The 16,901-nt window shown below is 40.7% G+C and overlaps 1 protein-coding gene across 1 annotated transcript in view; it reads left to right on the forward strand.

Moving 5' to 3' along the window:
- The window catches only part of PPA2 (inorganic pyrophosphatase 2), a 41,247-nt gene that overhangs the window by 23,142 nt on the left and 1,204 nt on the right, over positions 1-16,901 (forward strand). Inside the window, exons 8-11 of the mRNA XM_075751511.1 lie at positions 5,976-6,103; positions 7,920-8,005; positions 9,520-9,589; positions 16,836-16,875. Of these exons, the coding sequence (XP_075607626.1) occupies positions 5,976-6,103; positions 7,920-8,005; positions 9,520-9,589; positions 16,836-16,875 (324 nt within the window). The remainder of the gene's footprint in view (positions 1-5,975; positions 6,104-7,919; positions 8,006-9,519; positions 9,590-16,835; positions 16,876-16,901) is intronic.

Here is a 16,901-nt window from a genome sequence, read left to right on the forward strand (position 1 = left end):
AAGAGGAAAAAAAATGCAAACCCTTGCCTGTAGTTGACTCCTGTGTGCATCCTTTCTTATTAGAGAATAGGTGCAAAACTTCAAAAAGAGAATTGTCCTTCTGAGGTTCAGAGAAGTGCAGAAATATTTATCCAGTTTAATATGATTTTCCTTTGGGATTGGAGTTGCAGTCCAGGATTTACAAAAGGAAAGAAAAAGTAAAAAAAAAAACCAAACCCCAAACCCATCTGCTTTCACAAAACATGACTAGCTTGCAGTGTTTAACAGCAATCCTTCTTCAGTCTGAAAACAAATCTGTTGGTGTAGGCAGCACAATATGTCCTTCTATACTTGTTTTTCCCCTTTCCCAAAGATGTTAATTATTTCAGCATAAAGGGATAGCTGCTACAGATAAAACTGGTATCTGCCTCAATAATTGACGTGCTGCTGTGTTATGGTGGTGGCCTCCTAGGGAAAGATGAGGCTAAGTGTTGCCTTCTAAGTCTGTCCAGTCATTTTTGTATCGTTTGCTAAACATTTTGAATTGGACTGAGAATCATCACATTTGCTTTCAGCTCAGTATGTGCACAGCCCCCAGTGAACATTTGGAAAAGATAATTCCAAGACACCAGAGTGGTGATTACTTGCAAACCCCATCCTGAGCCCGCGCAGTGTGTTAACTCCTCTTGCTGCTTTAAGCACACCCCAGGTACTCTGTATATTCTCCTTCTGGGATTGTGATCGTTCTCATAAGTGCAATTGATTTTTCTGAGACTTCACAGAACTTAAAACTGAGCAGTCCCAACTTCTGAGCAGTTCTCATTGTTTATTCATAGCACTCCACTGTACTGTGTCCTGCAGGCATTTATTGATAAATACTGGTTTAAATTGGAAACCCTGCCTAGAACTCATTCACACAGAGCAATGAGAAACTCTAGTTTATAGTGACAATACCCAGGGATGATAAGCAATGCTTAGCACCTATTCAAGTGGGAACTCTGTCATCAGTGGGAATAGCAGGGGCTTAGTCTCTTTTTGGACTGACTTTGGAAGGTAATCTGTTTGAAATTATAGCACTTAATACTGGTGGGCATGGGTACAATCTCACTCCAAATACAAGCAGTATGTCAGATGCAGGTATCAGTATGAGAAAGTTTCTTTCAGACTAAAACTGGACATCTTCAGATTTATCTATTTCAGTAAGATCTGTCTTTTTGGCTACCTGAAAACCACTGTGTTGTCTTTTTGCTGAGCAGTTGCTAGGCAGATGGCCATTAGCAGACCAGCAAAGCAACTTCAGACCAAGAAAGTCTGGGAGAGGGCCTGAAAGCTCTCTGTACACCGAAACACTACATCTTGGTGGTGTAGTAGGCCTAGCTGCTTTGTTGCTTTTTTGTTTGTTTGTTTGTAAAATACTGGCCAGGAGAAGCACATTCTCGGAGCAGAAAGGCTGCTTGTCTGCTTATCTCAAATTTGGATTTAATTTAAGATATTGGAACTCACATACATATCTGATGTGCTTTGACAAGGTTGGGCTCAGAAAGGATGAGTGATATTTTCGAGCTGTGATTTGGTCTAAATGTATATGGCACCTTCATATTGGACAAGAGGTTTTGAAAATCACTGGCAGTTGAAGCAGGAAGTGTGTCTGAAGCAGCTTATGAGAAGTCTGACTCTCAAAAGGTTGTCTTACCTTCCCTGAGCAAATTGGACAAGTCATGTCTGCTGCATGACTTTTTGGAGGTGATTTACTGGCCTGGATTCTTGACAGCTGTTTCTTTGCTGTTGCTCACTGGAAAGACACCTGGATATATTCAACAGCAGTTGGTGATTTCTACCGGCTTTGTTGTGCTACCGTTTGCTGGCACTGGTATAGTTAACTGTGCTGTGTTGCCATGCTTTTCCAGTGTGCAACTCAAGATTTGCTTTTTGAGTGAAATGATCAAACCCTAAATGGCAAAAACAAAGCATACTGCATACTTTGTACCATATATTGTTATAGACCCTTGCATGTGAGTGTATTTGTATGCAGAGCAGCAGCAGAGGCCCTGAAAACCTTTGTTGTGGATTTGTGTAAGCATTCAATATAAAGAAATTAATTATCTGTACTGAGGCTCCTCTCCTACCCCCTCACACCATGCTGCACAAAACACACCAAATGCCTTTATATGGAATGTAGCTGCTGCTTCCTGTAAATGTTTATAAGATGTTATTAAAAACATATGTCCTCTCTTCCCACAGACCTTGTTTAGAAAGCTTGCTGCAAGCATGTTGTTTTAGCTTTGCTCGCAAGAAGCAGCATCTGTTGTACTAAAAATGGTAGTTTTGTAGAAATGCTTTTGTTGCTCTCTTTTGTAAAGCCAGATAGAATTGGGATCTGCGCTTGCATTGGCTCACTCCCTTGACAGAGCTAGCAGCAGTTGTTTGTGCCAGCCTCTAGAGGTTTTCCTTATTGAGACTAAACAGCAACCCCTAATGTGATTAGCCATCTCTTTTTAACCCTTGGTGCCTATTACCTTTGGTGCCCAGAAAAACGGGCCCTGTGTTTGTATGTAGGCAGTATAAACTACCATGTAGAGCCCAGTGGGTATGTGTTGATAATGTACTGGCAGGAGCCTGACCTTTCTGCTCTGTCAGTCTGAGCAGGGCTTGCTTGCAGAGATGAAACCATGTTAGGACAGGTACGTGCTTGCTACTCCCGTACTTGCTCAGCTCCTTTTGACGTCAGTGTGAGTACATAGCTCTAAGGGAAGGTAAGCAGTCAGGGTCAGAAAAAAGTGTCGAACAGTGTCTGCTATGGAAAAGACATCTAAGTCATTTTTTTAAATCATAATGTGCAGTTAGCTTCTGTAGATATTAGTGCAGTAAGTCACTGTACTGCTTATCTTGATCTTTTACCTTTCTTTGCTTCTTTGTTACTCTTCTGTTTTCTGAGTATATTTTTTTTCCTTCTCCCCCTGATATCCCAGAGATGCTGTTTGAATGTCAAAGTGGAGGACAAGCTGTCTTTCAAGCTTTTCTATGGCACCTTCTAAAGAACTGAAGAGATGGCTGTTGAGTGATGCGAGAGCTGCTGTTTTCCTTATATTTTGTCCTGTGTGCTGACTCCACAGCAACAGGATCGATTTATTTTTTGGTTGCACTGTTGCACTTTTCCTGCTGCTTGCCACCAGCTCCTACTATAATACAGATGTTTTGGTGGTTTTTTTTTTTTTTTTCTTCAACCATTTAAGCTTCATTTGGTGCCCAGTAGCTGTCCTTCATAATAAATAATAGTGAAGTGAAGCATGGGGATGAAGGAGAATTAACTTGCCAGGAACCAAGGAAATAAGAAGAAAAAACAGTCTCCCTTGTTAAGTCTTCAAAACCAGAGTATACAGCAGCCAGCACTTTAGGGGCCATATAATGCTGTAGCCTGATTCTGTGTAGTCATTTTACCTAGGCAGGGTATTTTCCAGTAGAGTGTGAAATTCAGAGAGATGATTCTATCAATGAAGATGGTCATCCCTATCTTAAGGAGGTAATGAAAGCCTACCCTAAATCCTGTTCTAATATTTGAGTCTTTTAAAATAAACAAAGCCTGTAAGTAAGGAACAACAGATGGGGAAGGGCCCAAGTGTCAGTTTTTATGGCAATAGGAGGCAAATAACCAAGTAGGAGGAATGGAGAAGCAGAGTTAGGAGAGAAGTTTGCTGGAAGAGGAACCAGAAAAAAAGGAGCATCCATCTGAGAAAGTATGCTTGAATTTAAGTAGTGTCTGGAGATGGAGACCTGGAGTTCATCTGGGAGCCAAGGAAATTGCTGTAACAGCCTGGTTTTCTTTACAGACTTGAGCAGATACAGTCTTTTCAACAAGTACTAGCAATTGTGAGTTCAAACCTCACAAGAGGAGGAGATGACAACGGCTCAAGATGGGAGGAGAGATGTTCCCTTGCTTGGTGGTGAGAACAGGATAATACACTGGAACCCTGATTTGAATTGGAGCTGCAGTTTTACTACTGCCCAAATGAAGTGTCCTGCCTCCACCGAAGACCCCACCCGTTTCTAAACTATTCCTTCTTGGTTATTCTCACTCACCCACCCCAGTGAAAGGCTTCTTGTACTCTTAAACATGTATTCCAGCTAGAAGACCTGCCTCTAGCGCAGCCTTCTGTGCCCTTGCTTTTTTCTGGGATTCTGCCAATGCAACTCCCTAATCTTCTACAGGCAGGTGGCCAGCAGCCAAGTTCAAAATGTGTCTTACTCCGAGTCCATAAACACGTAGCCCTATTAAGTGCGTGCAGAAACAAAAATTTACATGGGGTTCTTCAAAGTTTTATGTTTTATTCTTTGAGTAGCATGTGATCCAGTGGAATTTGGGAGCGGTGTCTATTAGATGCCTATGAACACTCACCATCTCTTCTCACATAGGTTTGGTCTCACAGTTCAGTCCACATGTCATCTCTCTTGGTGGTCTACAGAGAATTGAATGCTCTGTAGCACAAGACTTTTTCCCTTCTCTTACTGTTCTCTTAAGAAATACTTGAATGTCTTTTTAAAATATAGTCTGTGAACCTGAACAAAGACATTTAGGCACTTTAAGATGGAAAGCACATGACTAGTTGTCAATTCTGTGGATTAAGCAACTCTGAAAATCTGTTGTATAGGACTGGATAGACAGAAGAGTATCCGTCAGGAATCACTGCCAACCAAGCAATGTCAGTGAGTGAGGCATGTCTATGGGAGAAGAGAATGAAGTAGCCAAGCAGTATGGAGAGAGCAAGAGGCAGTGAGGAAGGGAGAAACAGGCAAGTGACTTGCAAAACACTAGAAAAGGAGAGTAACACCATGGAAGGTGACCTGGGCAGAGTGAGATTATGAAATTGCTGGGAAACTCCATACAAAGCACAGCAATAAAAAGTCAGCTTCCATTTCCATCAGAAGTGACTGTAGGAGGGAACTAGATGGAAAGAGAAGGATTACACCAGCTACAAAAAGTACTTGGCTTCCGGAAAGGACAAAATCCTTTTATTGTATCAAAATCAATTAAAATTGTATTGAGGCATTTCCATGTAAACACATTGCCAGAGAGTTAATTTGCCAAGGGGCTGTCGGACCACCTCAGTGTAAGGGACGGGAGTGATGGTAGTCTCACAGGACAACCTGGTAAAATTTGATATGTGCAGCAGAAGTAAACGTTTAAGATCATGAACTGTCTTTGCTACAGCGGTATAGCCCTCAAGCAGAATTACTCTGTGACTGTTTAATCCCTCCATACTCACTGGGGCAATGTTCATCTCTGCCTCCCAAGGGTGTCCTGCAAATGGCACGCATTCCTCTTTGTGTCCTGTTCCATCTTTGCATGGTAGGATTATAGAGGTAAAGGTAGAATGGGCTTATCGCTGTGAGTATGCAGATATCACGGAGTTATCAGTAGAGTTAGTGTTTAGTGCTCCTGGCATGTATCTGTCTTGTATCTAATGGGCTGAATTTGGAAGTAATATGAGCAAAGGGATGCCTTTAATATAACTTTGAGAAGTCAAGCCTGTATTTTGTTTTGAGGTGCTGGTTTAAAAATCCGTGTGTTGAAATTGTTTTTACTAGCTATTCTTTCATTATCAAAAAATGCCTGTAGTCCCTGTAGTTGCTGGGGAAAAAATTACCTCACTGAATAATCTTAAGTATTGCAAGAGGTAGCTTCTGAGATGAAAGCCTATAAATAAGGAATTTTCTTCCTCTCCTGTCACAAGTATGGTCCTTTTATGCATTGTTCCTTTGGGCCTTAATTAATGAAGGGCAGGAGGCAACTGGTTTACCTGTTTAGTGTGGTTGTGAAATCATAAGATATCAACTATGGGCAGCTAATGTAATAAAGTGAAGTTCCCCAATGACTTTGAAAGTGCTCAGTGAAATCAAATTGCTTGCAGAGCCTTTATGAGACTTTAAAAAAATGAATGTTACAAAAACTGTGAGTAAAAATGACCAGGGTTTTTTTTTTTTTTTTTGTAAACCTACAGATATTGATGATGTCAAGAAGCACAAACCAGGTTACCTTGAGGCTACAGTTGACTGGTTCCGATTATATAAAGTCCCTGATGGTAAACCGGAAAATCAGTTTGCTTTTAATGGAGAATTTAAAGACAAGGTGAAGATAATCTACTGTTAAAGATACATCATTGTGTCATGTGGCCTCTTTAATACATTCTAGAATTTTTGGAATTATAAAGTAGGAGCTTTAACAGAAAGAATTCTTATACGAGGGATCTTTGAATACAATTTATTAGGCTAGAAATAAATAATGTTTGCTGCCTTCCATTTTATTCAGGGAAAATGCATAGATTATTAAAGGAAGACTGCAAAAAATATTCAGTTCTAATCCTGACAAGATTTACACATGCATCTGTCTGTTTGTAGGTTTTTCCCCAGCATTTTCATTCTCCTTGTCAGAGCAATGAACAGATTGTCTTTTCAGGTTTTTTTTTCAGTCCTGATTGTTAAATTTTCCTGACAGTTTTTAAAGGCTATGCAGTTTAAGACAGACAATGGGTTGCAGATTTTTTCATATTTGCTCAAGGTATACTTTTTCCTGGTAATTCTGCATAAAAAAACATTTGAGCTGGTTTTGGCTTGAAGGCTGAAAAAATACTTTCCCCTTTTTTAGAAAAAATTAATGACGCTTTAAAACACCAGTACAGTAAAAACGACCAGTGTTTGAAAGGAGAGTGGATCTGGGAATAGACCTCACTGTAGAAAATACCTGGATTTTTCCAGAGGAAATTGGATGTGATTTGAGTAAAAGTACTTTGCAAATCATGTATCGCACACTCTCTGTAGTCTATTTTTGGCAAAGAATCACAGGTTCCTAATGAATGATGTCCGTGTGTCAGCTAGTTCAGCCTTGCAGTATGCTATCAAAGTTTTAAAACGCCTTCTAACCAGCACGGGCAACTTTACATGTTTTGTCTGGTTAAAGTGATGCCCTGACTCTCCCCTCTGCACTAAAACTGTCTTTTAAAAGTCACTCAAATGTAGAGTTGTAAGGTTTGATAACCTGGGCTCTCCCCTGTTCTCTCAGGAGCTGCCCTTAAGAGATTTTCCTGCTCTGTAAAGTAGAGTGTCAGTCTGTAGCAACGATATATCCCTGTCAGGCCATTGGAGTTCAGGCTTGAGGCACTAAATGCCCTGAGATAGCTGGTTTGGAGCACTTGAATAATTCTCAAGCATTTCTAGAGACCCAGGATGTGGCAAGGCGTTCGTGGCTGCGCTCCAGCAGCTCTGGTGAAGTTCACAATGTTCCAGTGGCATTTTGCCAAGTCACTCTTTGTTAGGAAATGTGAATGTTCTGCTGGCAGCTTTTTGCAAGCCAGTCTAGATATCATCATCTGGACACTTGAGGGCTTGTTTTACCTTTTCTTTTTTTTTTTTTTAAAGTGTTTTCATCCCCACTGCCAATATTACTTTTGTTTTAAACAAACAAAAACCGTTAAGCAGCTGACATGTTACATTGTTGCAAATACTTAAGTATATGATCGAGCAATTAATGAAGTAAATGCAGATTTTTCCGCTAGAGGGGAAACCTTAACTCTGACCCTGATGTGCATGTGTAACAGAGGAGTCCTAGCTCACACACTTTGTCCCATTTAGGACCTGGTGCAGTTATCTACAGCTGTAGGTGTCTGCTTAGCATCTAGTACTGATTTAATTTTTTTTGTGCAGCCTTCATGTTTTCTGGCTGTGGACTGAGGGGAAAGTCCTGAATGTGTTGCCAGCCTATTTGACAGAGAGTGAAGTTTGTTTCTTTTCATAAAAAGGGTGTTATATTTTACAGAAATTTAATGAGGCCTCGAAGGAGGCCCCTTAAAATAACACATGAAACAGTATGTTTTAATAAACTAGTTATGTGGATTTTTTTCTGTTTAATAACATTTTAAATCATAAAACTTTTCCTTGATGTGAACTAGGATTTTGCTGTTGAAATTATTAAATCCACCCATGAATACTGGAAAGCTTTGCTTCATAAAAAAGCTGATGGAGGTACTATTAAGTGGTAAGTATCCAGTCACGTCTTTTCCTCTTTGTATTGTGCCTGTACTGCTGGTGTTCAACATGTGGCAGCTGTGCATGAACTGCTTAGATTTTTTTTTTTTTTTTTTACTTTGAGATGACAGGTATACTCATGGTTTTGATTGATAGTTAATTGATAATAGACTATGATTGACTAATTGCACCTTGTATAGGGATGAGCTACCGGTAAGTGGTTCCAAAAATATATTGATTATATAAAAGTGACATAAATTACTTCACCTTTCAAGAAATGGCCCCAGAGTGTTTGTTCGGAATCATTTTGGGACAATCTTGGTATCCTGTGCAAATCTTCTTGTCATTGTTTACCCTGTCCTTCAGTGCTGCATTGCTGTGTTGCAAGAATTTTTTGCAGCTTAGCATGCCGTATTTTTCAGTTGTTCTCTGGAATGAGAGAACCAAATTATTGTTCTTTGCCAGCCTTTTGGCCTGATCTAAATTACAATGGACTTTCTTAAACTGTCTGGTCTGGTTTGCATTGGCACTTCTGGCCCTGAAGAGCAGGCAGGTATCTTCGTCTGGTGCTTTCCAAGGGCTGTGGATTGCCATTAACTAAACCAGAGGGCAAAGGCTGTGAGGGAAGCTGTGCTCAGATAGTCACTATCTTCTACTTTATTGGGAAAACGTGACTTTCTCAGAGCTGATTGAACACCTCAGCAGTTGAACAGGCTGGTAGTTCTACTTTAGCGTGGCAGGAATACTGTAGGATAATATTCAAATTTTGGTCTTAATAATTTCAGACGTACTTTGAGCTTCATGTTGAAGAATTAAAAAATAATTTAAATTGCAGTCTTACTTTGAGGAATTTAACTTCTTGCTGTTTACTGTGTAGGACCTTAAAAACTCATGACCAAACTCACTTTTGGAGTGAAAGGATATATGTTCATGGGGAAATGTTTCTGCAAAGTATTTGGTCCCAGAGTTTATCTGCTGTCTAGAAGCAGTACAGGTATCTGCTGCCTTATGTAGGAGCAGAATTTTGACCTGGTTTTTTCCTTCTTGTTAGGCAGGTTACTGCAAACCAAGTGTGGCCTGCCACAGAATCTAGCCATCCTTCAAGGCACCAGAGATGGAGTGGGGGATATTCACACCATCTGTGCTCACCATCTAGGTGTTCTTCAGCTCCCTCAGGAAGTGCCAGTTTATCTCTGCTGACTTTTGGGGGGGGGGGGATTTAGTTTCTTAACTGTGATCCTTTGAACTGTACCAAGGTTAGCTGCCAGAAGCACTGTGAGCACTGCTTTCATTACTATAGATTGTGTAGCCTAAAAACCCCCTCAAACCCAAAGAAACAAAGAAACCCCTCCACACCCTCATTCCCTTCCAGCATTATTGGTTACTTCATGTTTTTTACTTCCTCATTTCTTACAGATACATGTTTCTGAGCTCTATATGTGAAGATTTTTTTCCATATGTGCTTAATTGTGTGTGTCTCTTTTCCACGGATTGATAAAACATATTTTTAATTTTATTTTTCAGCACAAATGTTTTGGTGAGTGGCAGCCCATTCTGTTGCAGTGAGGAGGATGCCCGATCGATTGTGCAGTCGGTAAGGTTAATACTTTTTTTTTTTCCACCTTTGTTTTTAAAGTGATTAATATGAAAAGAAGATTCAGAGTGCCAAAACTGAAATAAAGTAGCTAAACTGAAATGGTCCTTAAACAAAAATTTAAGGCATAAAATAAAAGAAAGAGCACAAAGGTTGTGGGGGAAATGCAAGCATTATGATATAAACCTTTCATTGCAGTGGTCCAATTGTGCTTTCTGGCAGGTTCATTACTGTTCTGGTGGGGTTTTTTTGTTTTGTTGTTGGGCTTTTTCTTCTCCCTCTGCAGTGCTGTTTCTTCTGATCCTGAATAGCAAGATGGACTGCTATTTGTATCTAGCCTGCTGTCTTCTCTGTCTCCCCTGTTGCCATGAGTTACCACCCAGTGTTAGAACTCATTGACTAGCTGACTGTAGTCCCTAATCACTAAAGGGATCCTTTGTTTGTCTACTTGCATAATTAAATGCATTGCTGTAAGAGAGGGGGATGCTTTTTTGAATGTTTCTTAAAGAATGCTTGTCATATTCTGAAAATTAACATAAAATTAAAACATGCAGGTTTCCTGTTCAGGCAAGAAAAATGTCTTGCAGGTCTGATGCTTTCATGTGCAAATGCTAGCAGAGGAGAATTTCTTCCATTTTAAAATATGCTAGTTTGGATGCTGGAAATTAAGCAAAGGTACCAGAAATTACATGGAGAAAAGTACCCCCAAGTATTACTTTTTTTTTTTTTTTTTTAACATATTCAGTGATTGAGCCTGTGCTCATGACCATGTGAGCATGGCAGGTATTTTGCACATGTGCATGGCTGCCTGGGCAGCCAGTGTTTTGCCCCAACAGTCGTAGTAATGGTGCAAGTTCAGGTGTCAAAGGAGAAACCATCCACTGTGCAGTTAACATTCCAACAGCGTTTCTAGTAAGCACATGTTGTCCTTGGTGGTGGTCTGTCACAAGTAAGTAAGACTGTCAGTTGCAAAGAAAAGTTGGTTTAAGTCATAAAGAAGTGTCAAACCTAAGTGTTTTTCCTATTCAGGACTCTTGCTTTCAGCACTTCTTTAAAAGTACCTTTATGGTTGCATTTGTGAATGTTGATTAATGGGACCGTAAGCTTTAAATGAAAGAAAAAATCATTTTGGAATTCAAATGTTTTTAGACATGTCAGTCACAGCTATAAGCAAATATTTACCTCCTCTGTACATTCAAATTTACAATAACTTTTAGTGAATGTTTAAATGCAACTGAAATTTCAAGTTCAAACTTACTAGGATGGTGACAAACCTGCAAAGGAATATTTCCTTTTACATTCTATGCTGTTTGTACTGTAAAGCATGTAGAGTAAATAATTATCTGTTTGAAACAGCAGTAACCGTTATTTTGTCTCTTAATAACAACTCAAAATTTTTCCTGTTTTTTGGGGGGGGGTGTTAGTAAAACCGTTTCATAAAATAGGTACCTTGCATAAACTTTAGTGATTTTTTTTATTATTATGAGCACTTGCCTTCTTATCAAATATTATCACCCTGGCTGTTTTGTGCCTCAGATTATTTTTTTTTAAGTGATAGTGGTTTTGTGAAGTTGTCATTGCATACTTCTTTCCACCATTCTGTTTCAGTTCAGTCTAAATATTTTAATTGTGTATTTCTAGGCTACTGTCTCTTGGTTCTTTTCAGACAGGGACAAGACGCAATACTCTTTCAAATACCATTCATACTGCATGCAATTTCCAATCTACGATAACTAAAAAAAAAAGTTTTTGAAATATGAATGGTGGACAGTTAAGCTCTAAATGTAAGAAGGGAGGTTGACTTGTACATTTTAAGCAGGTATCTTTTTGTCTAGTACACTACACTGCCCACTTTGGTTGTCTGGCATTCATCTCTTTCAAACTGAAATGAAAGTACGTGAGTGGTGGCTGCAGAATTTTAATGGCTGTGGTAATTTTAAATGAAAGCTGCCTGTGTTTGTCTGGGGTTTTTTGTTGGGTTTTTTTTTGTTTGTTTTTGTTTTTTAAACTAAAAGCAGATACATTTTCTTCCAATTTATGTCCATCTATTAACTTCTGGATAAAAACAAAAGAATGAAAGCTGAGGTAGAGATTTTGTATGCAAGTACAGTGAGAAACATATTTCAGCTACTGCAAAATTTCAGAGCTACTTGTGCAGTGAGAGCTGGTTCCCTGCAATTCTGTTTCCTGGGTCAGACTCCAATTACAGAATTTTTTGAGTGATAATTGCCTTAAATCAGGTACGTTGAGTTCTCAAAAAAAAAAAACCAAACCCAAAAAACCCCCAAAAGCCCACAAAAACCCAACCAACCGAACAAAAGACCCAAAAGGCAACACTCAGTATTGTTATGAACCAATTTTTATGGTGAGCGAAAGAACTATAAGAACCAAAAGGAAAACAAGCAAATCCTTACCAAATGCTTAACAAATTGTGCACTAAACAGAATTTCATATAGATTTTGACTGTGTAGTTCCCAGACAGTCCTGTTGATTTCAGTAGGATTTATTGTGCTGTTATTTGACCCTTCATTATTTTACAGATGTGGCTTCTCAGTGTTGGGGAATTTCACTCCACTTAGTTTCTAGACGGTAGGCATGTGTACTGTCATCAGTGTTGGTGGCAGTTGCCATGTCCAGCCAATCCCAAAGAGATAGAAGATAATCTGTGCATATGGGAACACAAACTGAACATTTGAATCAGCCAAAATTACACCTGCCCCCTGCAACTACAAACCTAGTTGATTTTTAACACTAGGTGGTGAAAATTTCTAGTGTTCTCTAGCCTCTGAAAATTATTTCATCTTTTTCAGCTCCAGTGTTAGTGTATGTTGAAAACTAAACCCAGGAGGAATAGAGTTTTGTAGTTGAATGTGTTAGTGCTAAGATGTACTGTTTATTTCAGGCATTTAAGTGTTGCCATCTGTAAAACTGACCAGGACAGCCAAATCTTTGTTTAATATTAATCCCAAGAACTGCTTGCTCACTTGCTGTGTGAAGAAGCTGCCGAGGACTTTGCAAGTTGGAAAATCTCCAAGATAATCTATATATAGTTAGTAGAGCGGTGTTTCTCAGACTTACCACATAATTCTTCCCTTATAATACTGGAAAGCGAACTAGGAAAGCTTTGCTAGATGAGGTCTCTTTTCATAAAATGCAGAACAATGTCTTTTAGGAGAAAACATCTGGCTTTTCCTGATAATTTAAAAAATCTCCAACAAAATTTGAATCTGGACACTTACTAATGTGTTTCAAATAATTCAGATCTAAGCAGGAAAGTCTGTTAACTGCCTTTCTCCCTACATGTTTTCTGTGAGGACATTTCCATTTGGGACATAGTAGAAGCAGAATTTTCTGTTCAGTGGCCAGTTGAGAAACAAAAGATTCATAGAATGGTTTGGGTTGGAAGGGACCTTAAAGATCATCTAGTTCCAACCCCTCTGCTGCGGGCAGGGACACCCTCCACTGGACCATGTTGCCCAAAGCCTCATCCAACCTGGTCTTAAACACTTCCAGGGATGGTGGGGTTTTTTTGTTTTGTTTTGTGGGTTGTGTTGGGGTTTTTTTGAGGGGGTGTGGGTTGTTTGTGGGTTTTTTTGGGGGGGAGGGAGGAAGGTTGTTGTTGGGGTTTTTTCATTTGTTTGTTTTTTAATTTATTGATTTATTTGGATTTTTTTAAACAGTGTTCCAAATGAAAGAGTCATGTAATGAAGAGATTTCTGGTTTAGTGGGATGAGGTTTTGATCTGTTCCTGGTCTCTCAAACTTTGAGTGATTATCCTAGAAGTGGCAGGCACCTGTTTGTACATGGTGACCACTGGTTCTCCCTGCCTTATGAGGTAAAGCTTTGGTTTTACTGGAAAGAGAGAGGATTGTCTGGTGTTAAGGCTTGGAAGATGCTTTCCATGGAGTGCAAGAACTCTCAATCCCCATGTGTAAGAAATAAGGAATGGATGGCAAGAGACCAGCATGGATGAGTCAAGACTAATAAAGGGCAAGAAGGAAGTGCACAGAAACTGGAAGCAGGGACAGGTATCCTCGGAAGAGTATGAGGACGTTGCCCAGTTGTATAGGGGTGGGGTCAGGAAGGCTAAGGCATGGCTGGAGCTGAACTTGGCAAGGGACACGAAGAATAATAAGAGCTTCTATACGTGTGTCAGCCAGAAAAGGAAGGTCAAAGAAGCCCCCAATGAACATGACTTGCAAACTGGTAACAACAGCTGAGGAGAAGACTGAGGTACTCAACAACTTTTTAAACTCAGTCTTCACTGGCAGCCTCTCTTCCCACAACTCCCAAGTGGATGGACCTCAAGGCAGGTCCTGGGGGAGCGAAGTCCCTCCCACTGTAAGAGAAGATCAAGTTCATGACCACCTGAGGAATCTGAACATGCATAAGTCTATGGGACCTGTTGAGATGCATCCCAGAGTCCTGAGGGAATTGGCTGATGTAGTTGCCAAGCTGATCTCCATGATATTCGAAAAGTCATGGCAGTTAGGTGAATTCCCTAGTGACTAGAAAAAGGGAAACATTACACTCATTTTTAAAAGGGCTTGAAAGGAGGACCCTGGGAACTACTGACGTGTGAGCCTCACCTCTGTGCCTGGGAAGATCATGGAACAGATCCTCCTAGAAGCTGTGCTAAGTCACACGGAGGACAGCAAGGTAATTCGAGATAGCCGGCATGGCTTCACCAAGAGCAAGTCTTGCGTCACCAACCTAGTCGCCTTCTATGATGGAGTGACTACATTAGTGGACAAGGAAAGAACTATGAATGTAATCTGTCTGGACTTCTGTAAGGCCTTTGACAGGGTCTCTAAATTGGAGAGATATGGATTGGATAAACTGTTTGGATGAGGAACTGGCTGGATGGTCAACAGCTCAGTGTCCAGATGGAGATCAGTGATGAGTGGTGTCTCTCAGGGGTCTGTACCGGGACCGGTACTGTTTAATGTCTTCATCAATGACATAGTAGGATTGAGTGCACCCTCAGCAAGTTTGCAGATGACAGCAAGCTGAGTGGTGTGGTTGACATGCCCCAGGAGCAGGATGCCATCCAGAGGGACCTGGACAAGCTGGAGAAGTGGGCCCATATGAACCTCATAAGGTTCAGCAAGGCCAAATGCAAGGTCCTACAGCTGGGTCAAAGCAACCTCCGGTATCAGTACAGGCTGGAGAATGAAGGGAATTGAGGGCAGCCCTGAGAAGAAGGACTTGGGGGTATTGGTGGATAAAAAGCTGGACGTGACCCAGCAATGTGTGCTTGCAGCCTGCATCCTGGGCTGCATCAAAGGAAGCATGGCCAGCAGGTCCGAGGCAAGTGATTCTGCCCCTCTACTCCACTCTCGTGAGACTCCACCTAGAGTACAATGTCCATCTCTGGGGTCCTCAGCACAGGAAAGACACAGACCTGTTGGAGTGGGTCCAGAGGAAGGTGACAAAAATGATCGGGGGATGGAACACCTCTTTTATGAAGACAGGCTGAGAAAGTTGAGGCAGTTCAGCCTGGAGAAGAGAAGGCTCCGGAAGACCTTATTGCAGCCTTTCAGTACTTAAAAGGAGCTTATAAGCTAGGAATGGACCTTTTAATAGGACCTGTTGGGATAGGACAAGGGGTAATGGTTTGAAACTAAACAGAATAGATTTAGACTAGATAGAAGGAAGACATTTTTTACAGTGAGGGTGGTGAAACACTGGAACAGGTTGCCCAGAGAGGTGGTAGATGCCCTGTGCCTGGAAGCATTCAAGGTCAGGTTTGATGGGGCTTTGAGCAACCTGATCTAGTTGAAGATGTCCCTGCTAATTGCAGGGGGGTTGGCCTAGATGACCTTTAAAGGTCCCTTCCAACCCAAACTATTTTGTGATTTTAAGTCCTGGATTACCTGGATTACATTTGTCATACTGGCACATCCTTTCAGACCAGTCATATACCCCCTGTGCAGGTAATTTTCCTGGGTAAAGTGGGAAAAGAATACTGGTTTTCCCTTCCCTCCTCACAGGCTTTGACCTGCTCTTCAGTGGATTGAGCCCTGTGCCTGCTTGGAGGCAGGCAAACTCGTGGGGAATTTCACATCAATGCAGCTCAGTCGGAGTGCTGCACTGTGCCAAGCCAAGCTGTGCAGCTTGTGGGTCAGTTTGCCTGCCTGCAGGATACTGCAAAGTTTTCATTAATGTCTTCGTGTGCCGTTAAGTCGTGGCAGGAAGTTCCACCTGTTGGTGTGGAAGACATGGGTGGTCACTGTGCAGCTTTGTTCTCCTGAAGCTTCAAACAGCTGCCTTTGAGGTTGTTTCTTCTTTTGCGTGGGTCACTTAAGTGATTACTCCTGGGGTTATCTTCTTGGGTAAGCGTAGTTGGGGTGGGCTTGTGTCATGGCAGAGGCCAACATCCATGTTTTTTGCATTTGATTTGTGTGTGTGAGTGAGTGTGGCAGGATTCCTTGCCCTGGGATTGCTCTCTGCTGCTTTCCCCGCAGTTATGTCAGTTGGAAAACTTGTCTGTTTGTGAGGAGCAGACGGAAGGGCAGTGGAGGATTGTTGCTATGCAAGTAACTAGCGTCCTCATCGTGAGGCAGGTTGCTTCCAGCTGGTGTTAAAACTGGCTTTAATTTTGTCATTGAAGTAATAGGAGAAGACATGCTGTGTAATACTGTGGTTGAATAGTGGTGTAATCAGCTTTGAAATGGACCTGGACTTAGACCTGTGTTTTAAAATGATTTGTCACTTCCACAGAAATTAATCCTACTCTGTCAAAATGTGGTGTAAGAGATTTTAATTACATGTTTTTTAAAAATGTTTGCATATATGTAACCTGAATTGTGTGTGTATATATTCACATGCAAACCTTTATACTGAAACATATAGTAATGTAATTGGAAGAGCATTTTTATTCTTTATTATGTAAACAGCAAACCCTGTTATCCTCAAAGACAATACAGTAGGAAAATCCCCTTTACATTAGGTAAGATGTTAATCTGTCACTCATTATTAGTGTGTTTGTTTTGTCATTTATGAGCAACCAAGAAATTTGTGCAGTAGTTAGAGGGGTGGGGGGAAGGTAAAGTCTGTAAGGCAGAGCACATTGTCCTGTGGGGGCAACAGAAAGTTCTGGTTTCATTAGTATCTCTTGACTTCAGCAGTAAGATAGTTTTTTTGGGTGCTACCTGTGAAACTTTAACTAAACACTGATATGATTTTTTTGTTTTTGTTTGTTTGGTTTTTGTTTTGTGCTTTTGTTTTTTCATTTTCTTTTTAGGCACCAGTGCCTGTGAATGGAGATTCTGTTTCCCCAGAAGGTATGTTTTTCCCAAAATGCCATGCA

The sequence above is a fragment of the Balearica regulorum genome, chromosome 4 (genome assembly GCF_011004875.1).
Source record: "Balearica regulorum gibbericeps isolate bBalReg1 chromosome 4, bBalReg1.pri, whole genome shotgun sequence".
NCBI classification, from domain to species: domain Eukaryota; kingdom Metazoa; phylum Chordata; class Aves; order Gruiformes; family Gruidae; genus Balearica; species Balearica regulorum.